The following is a 17,963-nucleotide window of genomic DNA, read 5'->3' as shown; positions in this document are numbered from 1 at the left end:
AATTACTTGACAGATTCCCAGATGATTGTAATAAATGTTATTACGAACGTCGGAATAAAGAAATATGTAGATTGGCCTGCCTGTATCTTTTATATATATATATATATATATATATATATATATATATATATATATATATATAATACATATATATATATAATCACACACATATCATATTATATATATATTATATATATATATATATATATATATATATATATTAATAGTGTCTCGCTCTGGTGAACTTCTAGGGTGCCAGGTACAGATATTTCCTCTCGAGTATCATTGGCAAAGTCATTAGTGGCTCGTTTTAACGAGTGGTCAATTCGCTATCGCATTTGGTTCACTGCCAGTGATAGGGAAGATCTCTTGCGAGATGTTAAAGATGTTATTATGTCAGACGCAGTTTAATTGTAACGGCATATATAAGAGTTTGGAACAGACGAAGCATATGACGTAGTTTTTATCTTCGACGCTGAGAGAAGGCAACGTAAGCAATTGAACAACTATGTTCTTCCTATAGTTTGCAGCTTCAGAGCCCCATTCAAACTAAGGTTTTGTTTGCGCCTTATATAGAACCAATCTTATTTAGAAATGCGTACAGATTGGGACCTTATCTTAGGAAACGATAAGTCCATTTTGTAAACGGTTTCGTAACATACGAAACATCTCTCAAAATTTAAGTAAATGTGTGTATATGTAAGTGTTTACATAATAAAAATATGGAATGTTAGTCCATATATATAAAAGTCTAAAAACTAAAGAGGTCAACCAGATTGCTTGCAGGAATGTGATCAGACTAGAGACGCTAAAGATACGTATACAATAAGTATGTAAGCTAAGATAACATGCCGTCACCTGTAGTCATTCAATTGTTTATAAACATTAGTGCCAAGCTCCCTGCTTGAGACAACTACCCCGACCTATTATTCAAACGGCCTACGTGATCTGTAGCGTGTCTCATTTGATTGTGTGTTCGTATGAAACTATGTCATCTGATAGTATGTTCATATGTTCGAACTACTGTCTGTTCCTTCATAACTTGTAACAGAGATGGTAGACGGGCAGAACAGAGTTAGCTATCGTCATTAGAAGACCTGTACCTCTTTACCTAAGCTTTATCATGTAGAGGAATAGGATTAGCCATCATCATTGGCAGAAGCGATCAAGCTATCGTCATAGAAAGACTTGTGCGATCATACCTGATCTTCATCATGTAAAACTTCAGAAGAATATACTATTTTATACCTTGTGTTTTCTACAAGAACCTCACCGAACCATGAGTTTTAACACATCGTCGTAAAGATAATACCGACTTCGTAATTGATCTACAAAACCCCAGAAAACAGCTCCATTGAAGATGGAAGTGCAATACCAACCGACTTAGCGTATAGATTATCGCTAGTCTAACATTACCTCATAGGGCGCCTTATCATACAAGGCACAAGCCCTAATATTTTGGTGGCCAGCGGACCAGAAGAACTCTACAACGTCCTACGAAGAAAAACCAGAATAATAAATCATGATCATAAGAGTCAACGACGACGAAAGCAGCAGATTCTTCAAGCAACCTAGTATCATCATTAGTGAGCGACTTCAGAAAACAACAAGATTCGTCAAGCAACTTAGTATCATCGTTAGTGAATAACTTCAAGAAACAAAACCGACGTGTCCTTTTCCTACGGCAAACGGAAGCTTCGTCTCTCATTAGAATCATTCAAGAAAACATCGTTAGTGAGCGTTTTCCGGCACTTCAGAAACAAACCGAACGCGTCTGCAGCATCGGATCTTTCAAGGGCTCGAATCTTCGAAACAACGCGAACGAGGGGGAAACTGAAGCCAAACCAGGTCGTCCGCTAAATAGAGAAGGAGGACCAAGGCCTGTGTCGTTATCGGAACACCGTGACTTCCCACAAAAGCAAGCTAAGTACAAGAATTTTTTATTCATTTGGAGTAACTTTTGAGTGTTTCCTTTGCAGGTCGAATTCGTTATTCCTGTGGCTGAAGTTACGAGACATTCTTAATCTTACTTTTTTACAGAAATTATCTATATCATGAGATTTCGCTACTGCGAGTTTTTATCTTTGAGTGTCTGTTTCCAGAAGTTCTACTGAAATATCATAATCATATACTATGTTAATTTTATCATTTTTGGGTGTTATTATTAATCCCTTACGTAACAAATCATATTAAACAGTGAATATGCGTTTACGCAGTGGACGTCTGTATTTATACAGATGCATGGTATAGGGTCGTTAAGCACCGTAGTGATTAGAAAACACACAAAAACACAAGTGGAACACCCGTACAAATCTATATAAATTAGAGGTAACACTATTTCGGGTCATGACAATAATGCTCCTTTGCAAAGTCCCGATCGCAGTTTTAGCCTTGAGTTTTTTTTGAGTTATATAAATATCGAACCTCAATGACTCAACTTAACTTTAAAAATATGGCTGGATTGCAAGGAATAACATGTCTGTAAAAAACTTTCATCAGGCTAAATGCGCTGACCAGGATCCCTCACTATTTCAAATTTTAGCAAAGAATGAAGTACAAACAGTTAATATTGTATGCAGTAGTGATAACTTGTCTTATTAGTAATCGCTCAGTTCCTAATAGTTCGTCATTCATTGCTTTATAGTTAACCAGCAACATAATGCTAAAAACACCACAATACGTTGCCGATGGTAATAAAGAGAAGGATCCTAATTATTACAAAAAGAAATAGAAACAGTAGCCCGTTCAGAATCAAACAAGCAAACTCGGTGACTGTGTCACCTAGTCAAGCGGTCAAGGTTAGTCAGATCTGCCGAAGTTTTCAAAGCAAAGCAAATTCCACGCAATAAGCGACTCTAGCAGAGTGGGGAAAAGCGATGTTGGTTCATACCAATATCTTTTTGAATTAAAAAGGATTTTTCCTATAAACACACGACCGTATAAGTAATCAGAGCAGGTTTTCGTTTAATTTTAATACATTAAGTTATAATAAATACTGGTGGATTAAGCCAACTGTACGCGCCTGTAAAAATTAGAAATATCTTGTTTTATTTCTTTAATACACGTAATATCTTGTATTTACGGACTCACCGTCTGTTGTTCGAACTTCCCTAATGAGAAGTCCGGATAAGCGAGCGCTTACAGATACCTCTATAGTTATAAAAAAACATTGATCTGTATGTAGTGTAATTGTAAGATCCATCTAGGGGTATACAAAATATTATCTTACATCCTGCAAAAAATAAGGCGTGTTTATCAAAGGAAAATCCTATAAACCTTCAAACATATTAAAATCCGTTTGAACAAAAATGAGACAGTTAATCAAATAATAACTTATATAAAGGAACTATACATTTGTCCTCATAAATTCGTAACATTGTTCAAATGACCCAACAGAATTCTCCCACAACCGCAGTCGCAATTTGCACGCAAAATCTCGAGAAGCATGCACCCTCGAATGTCTTAGTGCGTGTAAAAAGACTTTGCTGGGAAATGAAATTTTTAATCCTTCCCGACACTCTGAAATATAACGATTTCCGCGAACAAAGCCCTAAAAGTATACATATCGTGGATACGGAAGTTATAAATATCGCATTTTTTATTGTTGCTAACTTTTAATCACGCCCAACCAGTCGTAGATGAATCTCTCTGATAATCTATCTAAAGTAATATCCGTAAAGTCATCCAAGCAGAGGTGATTCAGCAAAAAATTTTTTTTTTCTTTTACCTGAATACCAGGAAGTTTCTCCACTGGCGAGTGATCTCTGGAAAAAAACGGATGTAATTTAACACAAAACACGGTTTAAGGACAAACATAAAGCTATTTACGTACCTTCGTATAGATTCTCAATGAAATTTCAAAATAGAGATAAATGACGAAGTTGAAAAATGTTAGTAATAGGAGTCATTAGGAAATCAATAGCCCATATAATTTTTTCCCTCAAACGTCATGCCATAAAAGATCGGACTTGGCGTATCTGCGTAGATTACGGTCGCTTAAACAAGGAAACGACTTCCGATAGTTTCCAGTGCGATGTACCGACGACATCTTATCTCTGTTAGGTTAGAATAATTTTTTTTTCACCTACTTGGACTTACTTAAAGGCCTTTACCTGATACCATTACCTAAGTGATTGTACCTCATATACCGTTTTCAGCACACTCAGGGGACATTATCAATTTTTACGTATGCCTCCGGCTTACGTTGCACCCCAATTATAATATAGTGTTTGGAGACTTTTATGGATGCCTATATGGATGATCTTGTAATCTTTTCTAATACCTTAGAAGTACATTCACATAAAGTAGAGCTAGTGCTACAGAGACAAAGACAAATAATCTCAGAGTAAAATATCTAAATGTGAGTTTTTTTTAAAACCGAACATGTTTATCTAGGTTTTATGTGTCTAGTCAAGGTCTTAAAAAGTAGTCCATGGTAAGGTGTCGGCTATTCATAACTTTCCGGTACTTATAACGTAAAAGGGGGATACAGCACTTTTGCGCTGTAGTGGGTATTACAATCGTATGTAAATATGTAACTCTTCAATGATGACAGCTCCTTTAACAGATCTTACGAAGAAGAGCGTAGATTTATTATGGTCTGAAAAGCATCAACAGGCGTTCGATATCTTAAAAGCGGAAAATGCAGCTTACCTAACTTAAAAATCCCTGATTTAAATAAGGAATTTTTTTTTATTGCAACAGACGCCTCAGACCAAGGGGTAAGAGGGTATTACTTCAGTAATATGATAAACAGTTTCTTCCCTATAGCTTTTATTCACGTAAACTAAAGCCCTCTGAAAGTAATATGCAGTAATAGCAAGGAAGGGCTAGGTATCTTTAACACTAGTACATTTTAAGTTCATATAATATGGCTATCCTGATAAAGTCCTTACCGAACATGAGTCACACCTTACCGAGTTTTTTCAAAGGCTTAATACCAGTCCAAAAGGAACTCGGTGACAAATGATCATTCAGGTCTTTGGAGCAAGTTAAGATATCTACCTGGGAAAGCAATTATCATAGCTGACGCATTATCCCGCAATCCCGCACCATACAGCAAAGAACCATTAATTAGACTAAAAGATATAGAAACATCCGTACCTATTGTTAAAACCGTATCTAAACAAGTAAATTCCTTAACCCAAGAGATCGCGAGCATTGAATATCTGGGTCGGAGCGCAGAACTGTTACAAACTGAACAAAGCAAGCGTCAACAGACATAACCCAAACAATAAACACTTCGAAACGGAAACAGGGTCAGCGGCTAAGCAAAAACAATACACACTTCGAGCAGAAACCCTAAAGCAAAAGTACATTTAAAGTATGTGTATCAGAATAATGTAATCAAATGTAATATTATATGTAGGTCTGTGACGAGGAAAACCCGAAGAACACAGCAGATGACTAACGACCAGGTAGTAATAATAATCTCTTTCATACCAATCGTCATAAACTGGTTGCATTCCGTCATCCAGGGTTCCCTCCTATGTCACAGAAAGCCAAATCACTATTTTACTGGCCTACAGTGCTTACAGATATAAAAAGCACATAACTGATTGTAACACGTGTCATGAAAACAAGGGACACACTAAGACACCTGTCAGTTAAGGGCCTATCCTGTGCCAAATCAATCCTTGAAAGAATATACGTAGACTTATTAACAGAATTACGAGTCTGACAGAGGGAATAAACACTTCTTAGTTAATAGTTCCTTGACACGTTATATAGAATTAATAGCACTAAAAACAAACACCGCAATTGAGTGCGTTAGGAATATTTATGAGTGCTAAATCAGTAAACATGGAATTCAACACATGATAATCTGACTCGGGTGGTGTAAATCAATAATAATCTCCTTAACACGTTGTGTGAATTCCTTTCCATTAAGAAAACCAATAATATATTTTATCACCCAGAGTCAATCGGTTTGGTTTGGTAGAAATAACGGATAATTAAATAGGAAGTGTCAATGTCTTACGAGTTACAACTCGTGATGTTGGATCCGGACTGGATTATAGCGGTTCTCGCGGTTTTAAATACCTTTATCATATATATCTTGTATCTATAGAATTGATGCCGCAAGTAGCCTTATACGGTACGTCGCTAGAACACTTTTCCACATATTCAAGCCAACCATTAATTTATCAAATATATATAAAAAAAAATATATAAATAAATAAATATAAATATAAAAAAATAAAATAAATATGGATACAAGTGGAGTCAATATAATACACTCCGTAAGAAGTCGGAAGGGTTACAAATTATAATAAAAAAAAGGAATCACGATAAAATAAATAAGCAAAACGTAACCATTAAATATCCCAAATATATAGCGTAAAGATTTGAACTCTAACTTAACGCTTTAGTAATGACAAATAAGCTAAAAGTTCAAATACATATCCAAAACATACTGACATATTGTCTGTCCCGGTGATTTATATTCGTAGTCAATGGAAAAAAAAAACAAAAAAAAAATTAAATAAATAAAATAAATAAAATAAAATAAAAGAGATTTTAAAGTCAGGAATTCTAGAAGTGAAAATGTTATCTATGGAATCCTATATGAATCTTATACAGGGCTAATAATATATATAGAATTTGTATGGAAACCTTTTTCATATAGTTTGAATAAAAGGAATATTTATTTAACATAATGCCAACATGAACTAATATATTGTTCAATTTTGGTACTGTTTGTTTTTTTTTCAGACATTCTTCTCATGCGGGTGGAGAATTAAAACACTAAAATATCATTTGAAAATACTAAAGTCGTATCTCTTACAGCAAGTAAACGTAACTCTTAGCTGGCTGAGAGCAATCTCCTGCCAAGTGACGACGTCATCATTGCCGTATCAGCATTTGTTCCTTTTAACCTCAATAATCTGCTTACACAGGCTTCATCTGTGTGTCGTCTCTGCTTGCAAAAGCAGATTGACTGGAGAAAGGAATGCTTAGTTCATGAACTTCACATGTGGTTCATAGGTCACATGACAGGCCACATAACATATTCTTATCCGTGTGTAATGCAATTAGTTAAGGACTTGTAATCATTTTAAAATTAATGAACAATATAAGCAATAGAATTTCTATAACAACAAAATGAATTAATTTTTTTTTTCTCGAAACCTCATAGACAATTAGAGTCAATAATTCAGCTTATGACATGGGTAAACGGACATTTAGAATTATCAAGTTGTGGATAAGAAATATTTACTTGCAACATTAGCCTATTACATTCAGTAAATCACATTCATGGGAAAATGTCACATTTTCTTGGAAAACCCAAAGTTTATTTAGAAATTAGTTACATAGTGGGTTTTTTTTCGTTGCATCTCCTACCTATTAATAAAGTTTTTAAAAAAAATTAACCTCAGAGGATGCGCACGAGAAAATTGAATATGAAACTTTTGTTAGGGCACATAGAATCATGATAATATTTCTCTTTTGACTCTTATGCTGCCTGCAATCTTACAAATAGCTCATTTTCCACTTCTTTGTCTAGTAACTTACTACCAGTAATATCGAATTTTTCTTTGAGATTCGTATTGATATCTATTTATTTTTTATAATTATGGATATTTTTACAAGCCATCATAGACCTGGATAGGTTCACCTCATTGTTAATGCCATGGATAAAAAAGTTTGTACAGCGGACTCTTTTGAATTCCGAAATATCAGCGAATTCATGTGGGTTAAGTCTGGTCTAAATGGCTCTCTCCCCTCCCCTGTATTTGGATGTTGTCTGAATTTACTTTGTCCCTTGTGACAAGTATAATTTCACTTGCAGGCTGATTAATGGAACCTGGTTTACAGTATCCTGCAGTACGAGAGTTTCACATCGCAACTTCAAAAAATCGTTCGTCGCAGCGGACGACTACAGTCGAGTAACAACCGCCTACAATGTGAAAGGAATTTCATGGACTTCTTCGACCGACACCGTATCTCGTCGTTAATCTCGTTTTAATGCGGAACGCTCCAGCGGCTGTCGGAATTCGACTACAAAAAGGGACATACTTCCGACAATTACGACCCGAAGGATATTCAACTCTACTTTGCTGGCGAAGGACTCGTGCTGGGATGATCTATTCATCGCGAACGTAATCGTGTAGCTTAGGATGCAGAGAATAAGTATGAGCGCAAAAATAGAACGTTGGACCCGCCCAGGCAAATTTTCCCCTTGTTTTAACCATTGAAAAAAGGCCGTTTCAATTGGCTATAGTGGTTGTCTGGAACTGTGTAATGGACGAAAAGTTGTTCGAAAGCTAGTTAAAAGTGAAGTAGTATAACCTCGGTCATGTATCCTATATATATAAAGTATCATGTATCCTATATATAATTGATCATAAATAACAGAATCGAAATATATTTTTGCGTGTACGCACTAGGATCTATATATAAATGATCATAAATAACAGAATCGAAATATATTTTTTGCGTGTACGCACTAGGAATCTATATATAAATGATCATAAATAACAGAATCTAAATATATCTTTGCGTGTACGCAATAGGAATCTATTTAAAGTGCACATATATTAATCATAATTATATGAATCCATATACATATGTATAAACAAATCAGGTAGCCTATAATCAATTTGTACCTTTTATCTTACCAATATCTGCAGGTATTTATGAGTTAGTATATGAATTAATGAATCAGATATATAACATTTAGCATAAAAATCAACGAATCAATCAGCATAACATTAATAATGTTATCAATTCATATATGAAATTTTATATCAGTTAAATATGAATTTTTATCATGTTAATCTTCATTCTATGCAATTATCAGAGTACATTAGTATTTTCTGTAGCATAAGTATCTTAAAGAGATGAAGGAAAAACTGTATCTTATATTATCATGTGATCACTATTATTTACCAATATCATTGTTTTATATTTTATTACTTGAATCAATCATGTACACCATGAATTTTTATTTATTTATATATATATATTCACATAGTGTCTGTATCACACTCCTATAAGTCAAATGCAAGTCAAGTTTGAGTAATATTCAGTGGTTGGTTTTGGTAGCTGACCGAGCTGATGTAAGTGTTTACATAATAAAAATATGGAATGTTAGTCATATATATAAAAGTCTAAAACTAAAGAGGTCAACCAGATTGCTTGCAGGAATGTGATAAGACTAGAGACGCTAAAGATGACGTATACAATAAGTATGTAAGCTAAGATAACATGCCGTCACCTGTAGTCATTCAATTGTTTATAAACATAGTCCAAGCTCCCTGCTTGAGACAACTACCCCGACCTATTATTCAAACGGTCTACGTGATCTGTAGCGTGTCTCATTTGATTGTGTGTTCGTATGAAACTATGTCATCTGATAGTATGTTCATATGTTCGAACTACTGTCTGTTCCTTCATAACTTGTAACAGAGATGGTAGACGGGCAGAACAGAGTTAGCTATCGTCATTAGAAGACATGTACCTCTTTACCTAAGCTTTATCATGTAGAGAATAGGATTAGCCATCATCATTGGCAGAAGCGATCAAGCTATCGTCATAGAAGACTTGTGCGATCATACCTGATCTTCATCATGTAAACTTCAGAAGAATATACTATTTTTATACCTTGTGTTTTCTACAAGAACCTCACCGAACCATGAGTTTAACACATCGTCGTAAAGATAATACCGACTTCGTAAGTGATCTACAAACCCCAGACACTCCATTGAAGATGGAAGTGCAATACCAACCGACTTAGCGTATAGATTATCGCTAGTCTAACATTACCTCATAGGGCGACCTTATCATACAAGGCACAAGCCCTATATATACAGGGTGTCCATAAAGTCCCAGTACCATTGCACCTATATATTGCTCAGAATGGTACTGAGACTTTATGGACACTGTATTTTAGAAGGTGGCAGATAAGACTCTTCGGGCCAGTTGATAGGTACAAAACATTTAACTCCAGGGATTAGAATATTATTTTTTATCGTTCAGTATTTAATTCAGATTGGAGATACTCATCAACTTGACGTGATCATATTATCGAAATTGCCAGTTTAGTCGTTGTATCCAAAAGCTGAAGTCTGTCAGTTTATGAGTCCTTATTCCTCTGTGTTTATATTTTCTTTTTCCTGCTATTTTTCACTCAATATGTTCCATAGAGATGAGATTCTTCTGCTCTGGTTCTGTTGAGAAGCTGTAAAATATACTTTGATACTGAATCCCGAACAGACCCTCGCTCTCACTCGTCTCACTTCGAGTGAGAAAGAAAACTTGCATTTGCAATAAATGTGCGAATTTTGACATCACGCTCGTATGCGCTCTCCCTGGCAACCTATAGTCGGCCAGGAATAAACGTAAAACCATCAGCGTATATCGACACCTCCGGCGGTTTGCTTCCAAAGCTGCTGAATTTTCTCCAAGCCGAGAGAAGTGCTTTTATCTCGAAGAGGTCTCCCGGGTTAAGATGACTCAGGCGTCAGTTTTCGAAAGCTTTTGTTCCGCAAGGCTTCATCAGCTTCAGCTTCCATCACCTCATCGTGCGGCCTTCGCTCTATGTGGACCGCATTCTCCACCTACATGAAGTGCCCGCGACAGATACATGTAAATGCGGAGGCACTCGTCTGTAGGTAGGAGGAGAAGTTATTGTCAAGGTTTTGTTGACGCTTTACATAGAACTAATCTTATTTAGAAGCGAATGGATGGATGATAAACTGGATTTTAATTCGAGGTCGACTTCTTGACATCCTGTTCGTGATAGTGATCATTTTACAGTAAATCATGAACTGGGACCTTTTTATTTCTTTAAGATTTCACCTTTTCTGTAATTTGTACACGCGTTTCCCTCGTGCGGTTATCTTAAAGACTGTGTTTACATGTTTATTCATTGATTTATCAGTGTTCATGCTGCTACCATCAATCGTCAAATTGTAAATTTTAGTTACGTTATCTAATTTTATCCCACTTCCGTTTTCCTATAATGTTACATCTCTGCTCCTTCATTTGGGGCGATATCTAACCCCCCCCCCCCCCCCCCCTCTCTCTCTCTCTCCTATCCTACGCACTTCTTACTCGTCTTCTTATGAAGCGACATTTTCCCATGAACCGTTGCATTACATTTTCTTGCGACTGATAAAATCTGGATCTCTTGTTTGTTTACCTCTGAGAGATGTAGTAACGGAATGAATTCTTGAAGATTAATTATGGTTGGTCTGACTCCCAGAGTCATATTTGGTACGAAGTGAATTTTATAGTTGTGTATTCGTGAGGGAAGTGTGGTGTGAGATCACTAATGAGAGAGAGAGAGAGAGAGAGAGAGAGAGAGAGAGAGAGAGAGAGAGAGGTGGTAACTCAGGAATTGACATAGCCCGAGAGAGAGAAATGACCTCACGCCATCACGGGATCTCAGAGAGAGAGAGAGAGAGAGAGAGAGAGAGAGAGAGAGAGAGAGAGAAGATAAGATTACAACAAGCGTCAAAACCTGATACTACGTAATAAATACACAAATAACTCAGCGGCGGCGAAGAGTCAAAGGGTCCAAACCACCCGTTGAAGATCCTCGAAGCGGAGAATCAGAGGCTGGCAACCACAGCAGGATAATGAACCAAAGGAAACCCATGAATGAAAGTCATCTTCATGTGTTAATGCAAAGGTGGCAAACCGATCTGTCAGTGTCAGCGAAGTAAGGAATGACAGGGGGTATGGGGGCCATAGGTTGCATGCCATTTTGGGGAAGGGGGAACGCGGAGGGGGTATATTGATACCATCTGACGGTCGGAAAAGGCCCTATCTTTCTCAGTATGCATTCAGCCTCCACCATGATGGGGTTAGTGTCTATAACACATTTGTTGTCTACGTCAGCGCCCACATTCCCCAGCTTCAACCCCATCTGCAATAATGCACTCGGTAAGTGCAAGGCTGAAGCGACCCCCATGACACTATATTACTTTGGGTGGAGTCGTTTCTGGTTTTATTAGACTCGTAGCAAATGTCTTGTGGTGTTAGAGTATGTCCACGCTGTGCATATCAGATTCTTGGAGGGTCATGTTGATCGTTCAAGCGCTATCAGCATATTGCTGGTGGCGCGGTTAAGCCATATTGAAGTGACAAGCACTGGCTGCATTTTGAAACACTTTAGTTTTGTTGCCAACTTCAGCTGCTTCGAACGTCAATTAAAGTCCCATGATTTCCGTCTTCTCCACATAAACGTTTGATCTCAACAGCTCCGTTGTTTTTATAAACAGATATCGTGCCGTTTCAGTTACGACGAGTTGACGATATTTGCGCTCGAATAAAGTCGGATTATAGTATGAATTCCGCCAGTTCTCCACCTGTTTGCATTCGCGTTGGCAAGCAGAGGATTCATGCGGTGGGCGGTCTCTTCTTCACCTGACAAGTTCATCCTTAAAATTAGACGATGTGAAAGAACCAGCAGCTGACAAAGTCCCTCTTTCGAGAGGTTTCGTAACTTCACATCACTTTATTGCAACAATTAGTCGCAGCTCATGGATTTCATGGCTACAGTCCCATCCATTTGCTCAGAGTTGAGCTGTGGCTTCTCTCTAAACGAAAGCGTCTAATGTTGGGAAAATATTTATAGTGAATGCTCAGTATTGATATAACGAGACACTACAAGGAATATTGGAAAGTAGGAAGCATCGGATTTAAGAGGAAAATAATATGAATAAGCCTTTTCGTATTTTGGACATTGGTTAAGCATTCTCGAAAAAAAAATCTTGTGATTTAATGAGACGTTTCCAGAAAACGTCTTCTCACTCTAACCGCTAATCGATTTGAACTGAAGACGTGAACTAGCTTTTATTTTTTCCCAAATTTTTTCTGCCTCTCTTCTCTAAGAGAGACAGCATTAAAAAAAAAAAAAACTACTTCACATCTTAGTTCAAATCGATTAGCGGGTCGAGTGAGAAGATGTTTACTGGATATTTCTCATTGAATCACAAGATTTTTAGAGAATTCTTAACCATTATCCAAAATCCGAAAAGGATTATAGAGATACCTTTTCAACATAAGAATCTTTCTATTAAAGACTACATAAGCCACTGCCCAACTTTAAACAAGTGGATGGGACTCTAGCCATGAAATTCATGAATGCGGCTAATTGTTACGATAAAGTTATAAGATATGAAACCTCTCGAAACAGTGACTTTCCAACTGTTGGTTCTTTCATAGCATCTCATTTCAAGGATGGAACTTGTCAGGTGAGGAGATCACCTCACCCCACGCACGAATGCTCTCCTTGTTTGCTACTAAAAGAAATAAATTCTTCTTTATTTTTTAAGAAAATAAATCAAATAAAGTATCACTGGTCATGAGATTGCTATAAGAAGCTTTGGGACGAAGTTAATTTCATCGGGTAATTGCTCGGAAATCAAAAAATGCTGCCAAGAGGTCAGAGGTCAGATATTCGAAACGAGGCACACCTGTTTTTCGGCCAACATTTATTTTAGCCCCATGAATGTCGCGGCACCTGGCTGTTCGATAAGAATCTCGATTGCTGTGGACGACACTGATTTCATCGAGTGATTTAAATGAAATGTCAATCTCATGTTCTGCGGCTTTGGAGAGTGTTTCTTCATCCAGAATGAAAACTATTTTGTTTTCGAAAAATTTGTGTTGTTTTATAGCCAGTGAATCCGACGAAAATCTTCTGAATCTTGTCAGTTGGAGTTGGAGGTAATTTGAAACAATAATATTTCAAAATTAAAGTCAGCCATTTAAACGTGTTAAATTTATTTAAAAAAAAAAAAAGACAGGCATCAGAAAGGACTTATAAAGGTAAAATCATGAAATAAAAGCAAGATCCAAGAGAACTTATATAATAAAAGTAACAACTTTCTAAAACAAGACCGAGAGGTTAAGAGAGCTTGTAAAATTGAAACCCAGGAACCAAACAAACTCATAAAATAAGATGCTGGAGTTTCTTAGGTAAGTCAAGACATAAGCTAAATTTGTGTGTTTGTGAAATGAACCAGTGACATGAAAGCAGATTGTATCATTGTAGAGCTAACAAAAATTATTTGGTGTCTCATTACAGAGCTAAAAAATATTATGCTGTATCATTACAGAGCTAAAAAAATATTATGGTGTATCATTACAGAGCTAAAAAATATTATGGTGTATCATTACAGAGCTAAAAAATATGTTGTATCATTGTACAGCTAAAAAAAATATTGGATCATTACAGAGCTAAAAAATATTATGGTGTATCATTACTGAGCTAAAAGATAATATGGTGTATCATTACAGAGCTAAAATATATTATGATATATCATTACAGAGCTAAAAAATATTATGGTGTATCATTACAGAGCTAAAAAATGAAAAATTCAGAAGTGCATCTGGAAAGAGACGAAAATCTGCTAGCGATAAGCTAGGGTTTTTTCTGTAATCAGGTCATGTGTTCAGTGAAGTAAGCCACTTCTCATGCGAGAGCAGTTATTCACTTAATGTGGTGCGAAGTGACTTACAACAGCCTTTGTAGTTACTTGGCACCTTGACATACTCTTGACAATGACCTCTGATTCGTGCCAAGGATTCTTGTTGAAGGTGGTCGAAGTTTATTCACTTCAGTCTTGTTGGTTCGTAAGGTAACTTCATCCATATGAATGGAAATATTTATGGCTAATCATGAGAGTGTTCCTTTAAAGATAAATGATATATCAAGACAATAATGAGCTGTATATTGTATTTTAAACTGAAACACAGTTTTCAGACTGAAATAGACGCGTTTAAATCTAAAATTGAGATACAGCGTAATTAGCTTGTTTTAAACGAAAACTGAAAATTGTTATTTATTTACTGTATTTTCTTAGGAGTCACTGACCCATGATTTGTAATGTTAAGGCCGAGAAGAACTGAAATCTGAGAAATGTAAAATGAGAAGAATGAGCTTAAAACTGAAAATAGGTTACATTCTCTTTTAAAAATATGATTTTCAACCTTTGAATTTACAAGAGATCTTAATTTCTTGTAGCAGCTTAGTACTGTATGCAAGATTTCACCTGTCAAGCAACCCAAAGAAAAAGAATGTGATCATGGTACCTCTGTTTAAGGTTTGTTGCACAGTGCAAAAATTGAATGCGGGAAATTATAATAAATTCTAAGAATAAACTAAATGAAAATGGGGGAATACTGTCCAAGTAATATTACGCGTTATTGTCATTTTAATGGATTCTGGCTCGTTCATTAATGGATTTAATTACAAGGTTATTGGCCACGTGACAAGGTGTAATTTCAGTTAGCATTTCACGCATTTAATCACCGGCAAGTTACGGACAGAATCGTTGTACGGTTTTCACTTTAGAACTGCAGACGAAAAGTAGAAACATTCATAATATGCGTTTCAAGCACATGTATACATGTATAAATGTGTGCATGTGGGTGAGTATATATCTATACATACGTACATAGTAATACATACACACACATTTGAGAAAAATGTGTGTGTATGTATTTTTTTCTGTAACTTCCCAGTGATTAAAAGAATATCCGAAATGTGTGTATATACATACATACACACACACACACACACACACACACACACACACATATATATATATATAATAATATATATATATATATATATATATATATGTGTGTGTGTGTGTGTGTGTGTGTGTATGTATGTATATACACACATTTCGGATTATTCTTTTAATCACTGGGAAGTTACAGAAAAAAATACATACACACATTTTTCTCAAATGTGTGTGTATGTATTACTATGTACGTATGTATAGATATACTACATATATATATATATATATATATATATATATATATATATGTGTGTGTGTGTGTGTGTGTGTGTGTGTGTGAATCTTTATCATATCACCGTGATTCATATACATACATCGAGCTACAAATGTCCTTTCATATTCTCTTCGCTCTACCTCGGAATTAATATATTTTCATATATGTTAACCGAAGGGGAATTTTTTTAGTCGATAATATTTTCGTCCTCTCGTGGGTTCGAACCACCGCCCAATGGGCTGAAGAGGAATCAGGACTTAGTTCGAACCCGCGAGAGACGAAATTATTATCAACTAAACTATTCCCCTTCGGTTAACATACATGAAAACATATTAATTTCAAGTTAGAGCGAATTGATATAAAAGGCATTTGTAGCTCGATGTGTATATATATATATATATATATAGGTATATATATAATATATATATATATTATATTATCGACTAAATATTATCGACTAAAAAAATTTCCCCTTCGGTTAACATATATGAAAATATATTAATTCCGAGGTAGAGCGAAGAGAAATATGAAAGGACATTTGTAGCTCGATGTATTGTATATGAATCACGGTGATATGATAAAGATTCACACACACACACACACACACACACACATATATATATATATATATATATATATATATATATATATATATATATATCACACTCTTTCTCAAGGTACAAATGTAATCGTACGGTCGGCACTACGACGCCGAAATACTTTGGTAGATTCTCATCAGCTCAAGTGAAAATGCGAAGGAAACATCTTTCTCTCGAGAAACTGACGAGAAAGCAAGTGATCTGTACCAGGATTAGAAATGCTATTAGACACGTCCTTGGTTTAAGATGTGCTGCATGCCCCGAAGAGGGGTACTGCCGTCACTGGACCACATGCGGTGCACTGTAGACATTACTTAAGGTTCTTTGCAGCGTGCCTTCGTCACCTAGCTCCAACCACTTTCGTTCCATATACTGCACCCCCTTTCATATTCTCTTCATCTTGTTTTCCACCCTCTTCTAACAATTGATTCATAGTGCAACTGCTTTGCGGTTTTCCTCCTGTTACACCTTTCAAACCTTTTACCGTCAATATCCAGTTCAGCGCTGAATGACCTCATAGGTCCCAGTGCTTGGCCTTTGTCCTAAATTCTATTTTCAAATCAACTCAACTCATGTTGATATGGATAAATGTCAATATTCAACTTTAAAGGCGGCGTTGGCGTGGAACCCTTTGCCAGTAATGGGTACATGGTACGAAAGAAAGGAGGAAATAAACGTGTGGCACGTCTTGCAACCGTGGCGCCAGTGGACGTGCCCTCGTGCAATGCCCCACATGTCAGAAGAACCCTTCCGTGCCAAGGTCTTTGGAGTCAGCAGGTATACCCGAGAGTTTGATGCTTGCGAAGACGTTTTGTCTTGTGATAATAATAGGCAACACCATTGTTTGTTCTTTAATTATTTTTTTCTATATGAGTCATTCAGCCTTTATTCTTTCGGAGATGTTTTTGTTTGTTTAGTCATGAGAAAGGCTGTGACCATTACGAAAGAGTTTTTCGATATCTGACTAAATAAAGGTATTACTTCGAGTTTTAAGTCATTCGAGAGCTGCTTTGTACAGGAGACAACCTCGATCGTAAAAAATAATAAATAAATAAATAAAAAAAATAAAAAATAAAACAATAATATGTTTATTGTTTTTAACTTATTGATAACTTAGCCTTGTTCGCTTTACGAAATGTTATATTCTGTTGAATAACTCAAGTAGCACTTGGGTTAATACAGTGTTCATGATGTCAATAGATAACATGAGTTTTATCACGATAGTGATTCACTCAATGCTGGGAGGACTCTCTCTCTCTCTCTCTCTCTCTCTCTCTCTCTCTCTCTCTCTCTCTCTCTCTAACTAACCGCCAAGTTTTCCGTTCTCACGCCAATTTGTATCGGGTATTCAATTTTGTACTTAGACAGGATAGAGTTATCAGGGCGACCGTATTAATTCATAGAGGAAATGCCAAATTTGATCTATGACAAATTTTGGCCGATACCAATCTCATAAGTTATTGCGTTTTTAGGGCTTAACGTTCGCCTAAAGATTTATTCCTCTAGAAATATGAAATGCAGTTTTCTGTTTGTCATCTTAGACTTAAGTTAAACCAGTTCGTTAAAATCTCTGGTTTTTAAGTGTTCTTTTCCATTTTTTTTTTA

General features: G+C 36.1%; 1 protein-coding gene across 13 annotated transcripts in view; it reads left to right on the top strand.

The window, feature by feature from the left end:
- Nucleotides 1–17,963, top strand: part of LOC135212763 (protein quick-to-court-like) — a 312,189-nt gene that overhangs the window by 234,213 nt on the left and 60,013 nt on the right. Inside the window, exon 1 of one of the 13 annotated variants that reach the window (XM_064246511.1) lies at nt 11,798–11,892. The exons of the other annotated variants lie outside the window; for them this stretch is intronic. Within the exon in view, the coding sequence (XP_064102581.1) occupies nt 11,805–11,892 (88 nt within the window). The 5' untranslated portion in view covers nt 11,798–11,804. Of the gene's footprint in view, nt 1–11,797; nt 11,893–17,963 lie in introns of those variants that run through there. 13 annotated transcript variants of the gene reach the window in all.

Source organism: Macrobrachium nipponense, chromosome 41 (genome assembly GCF_015104395.2).
Source record: "Macrobrachium nipponense isolate FS-2020 chromosome 41, ASM1510439v2, whole genome shotgun sequence".
Classification (NCBI taxonomy): Eukaryota; Metazoa; Arthropoda; class Malacostraca; order Decapoda; family Palaemonidae; genus Macrobrachium; species Macrobrachium nipponense.
The sequence above is the reverse complement of the archived record's forward strand: the minus strand, read 5'-3'. Positions and strand labels throughout refer to the sequence as shown.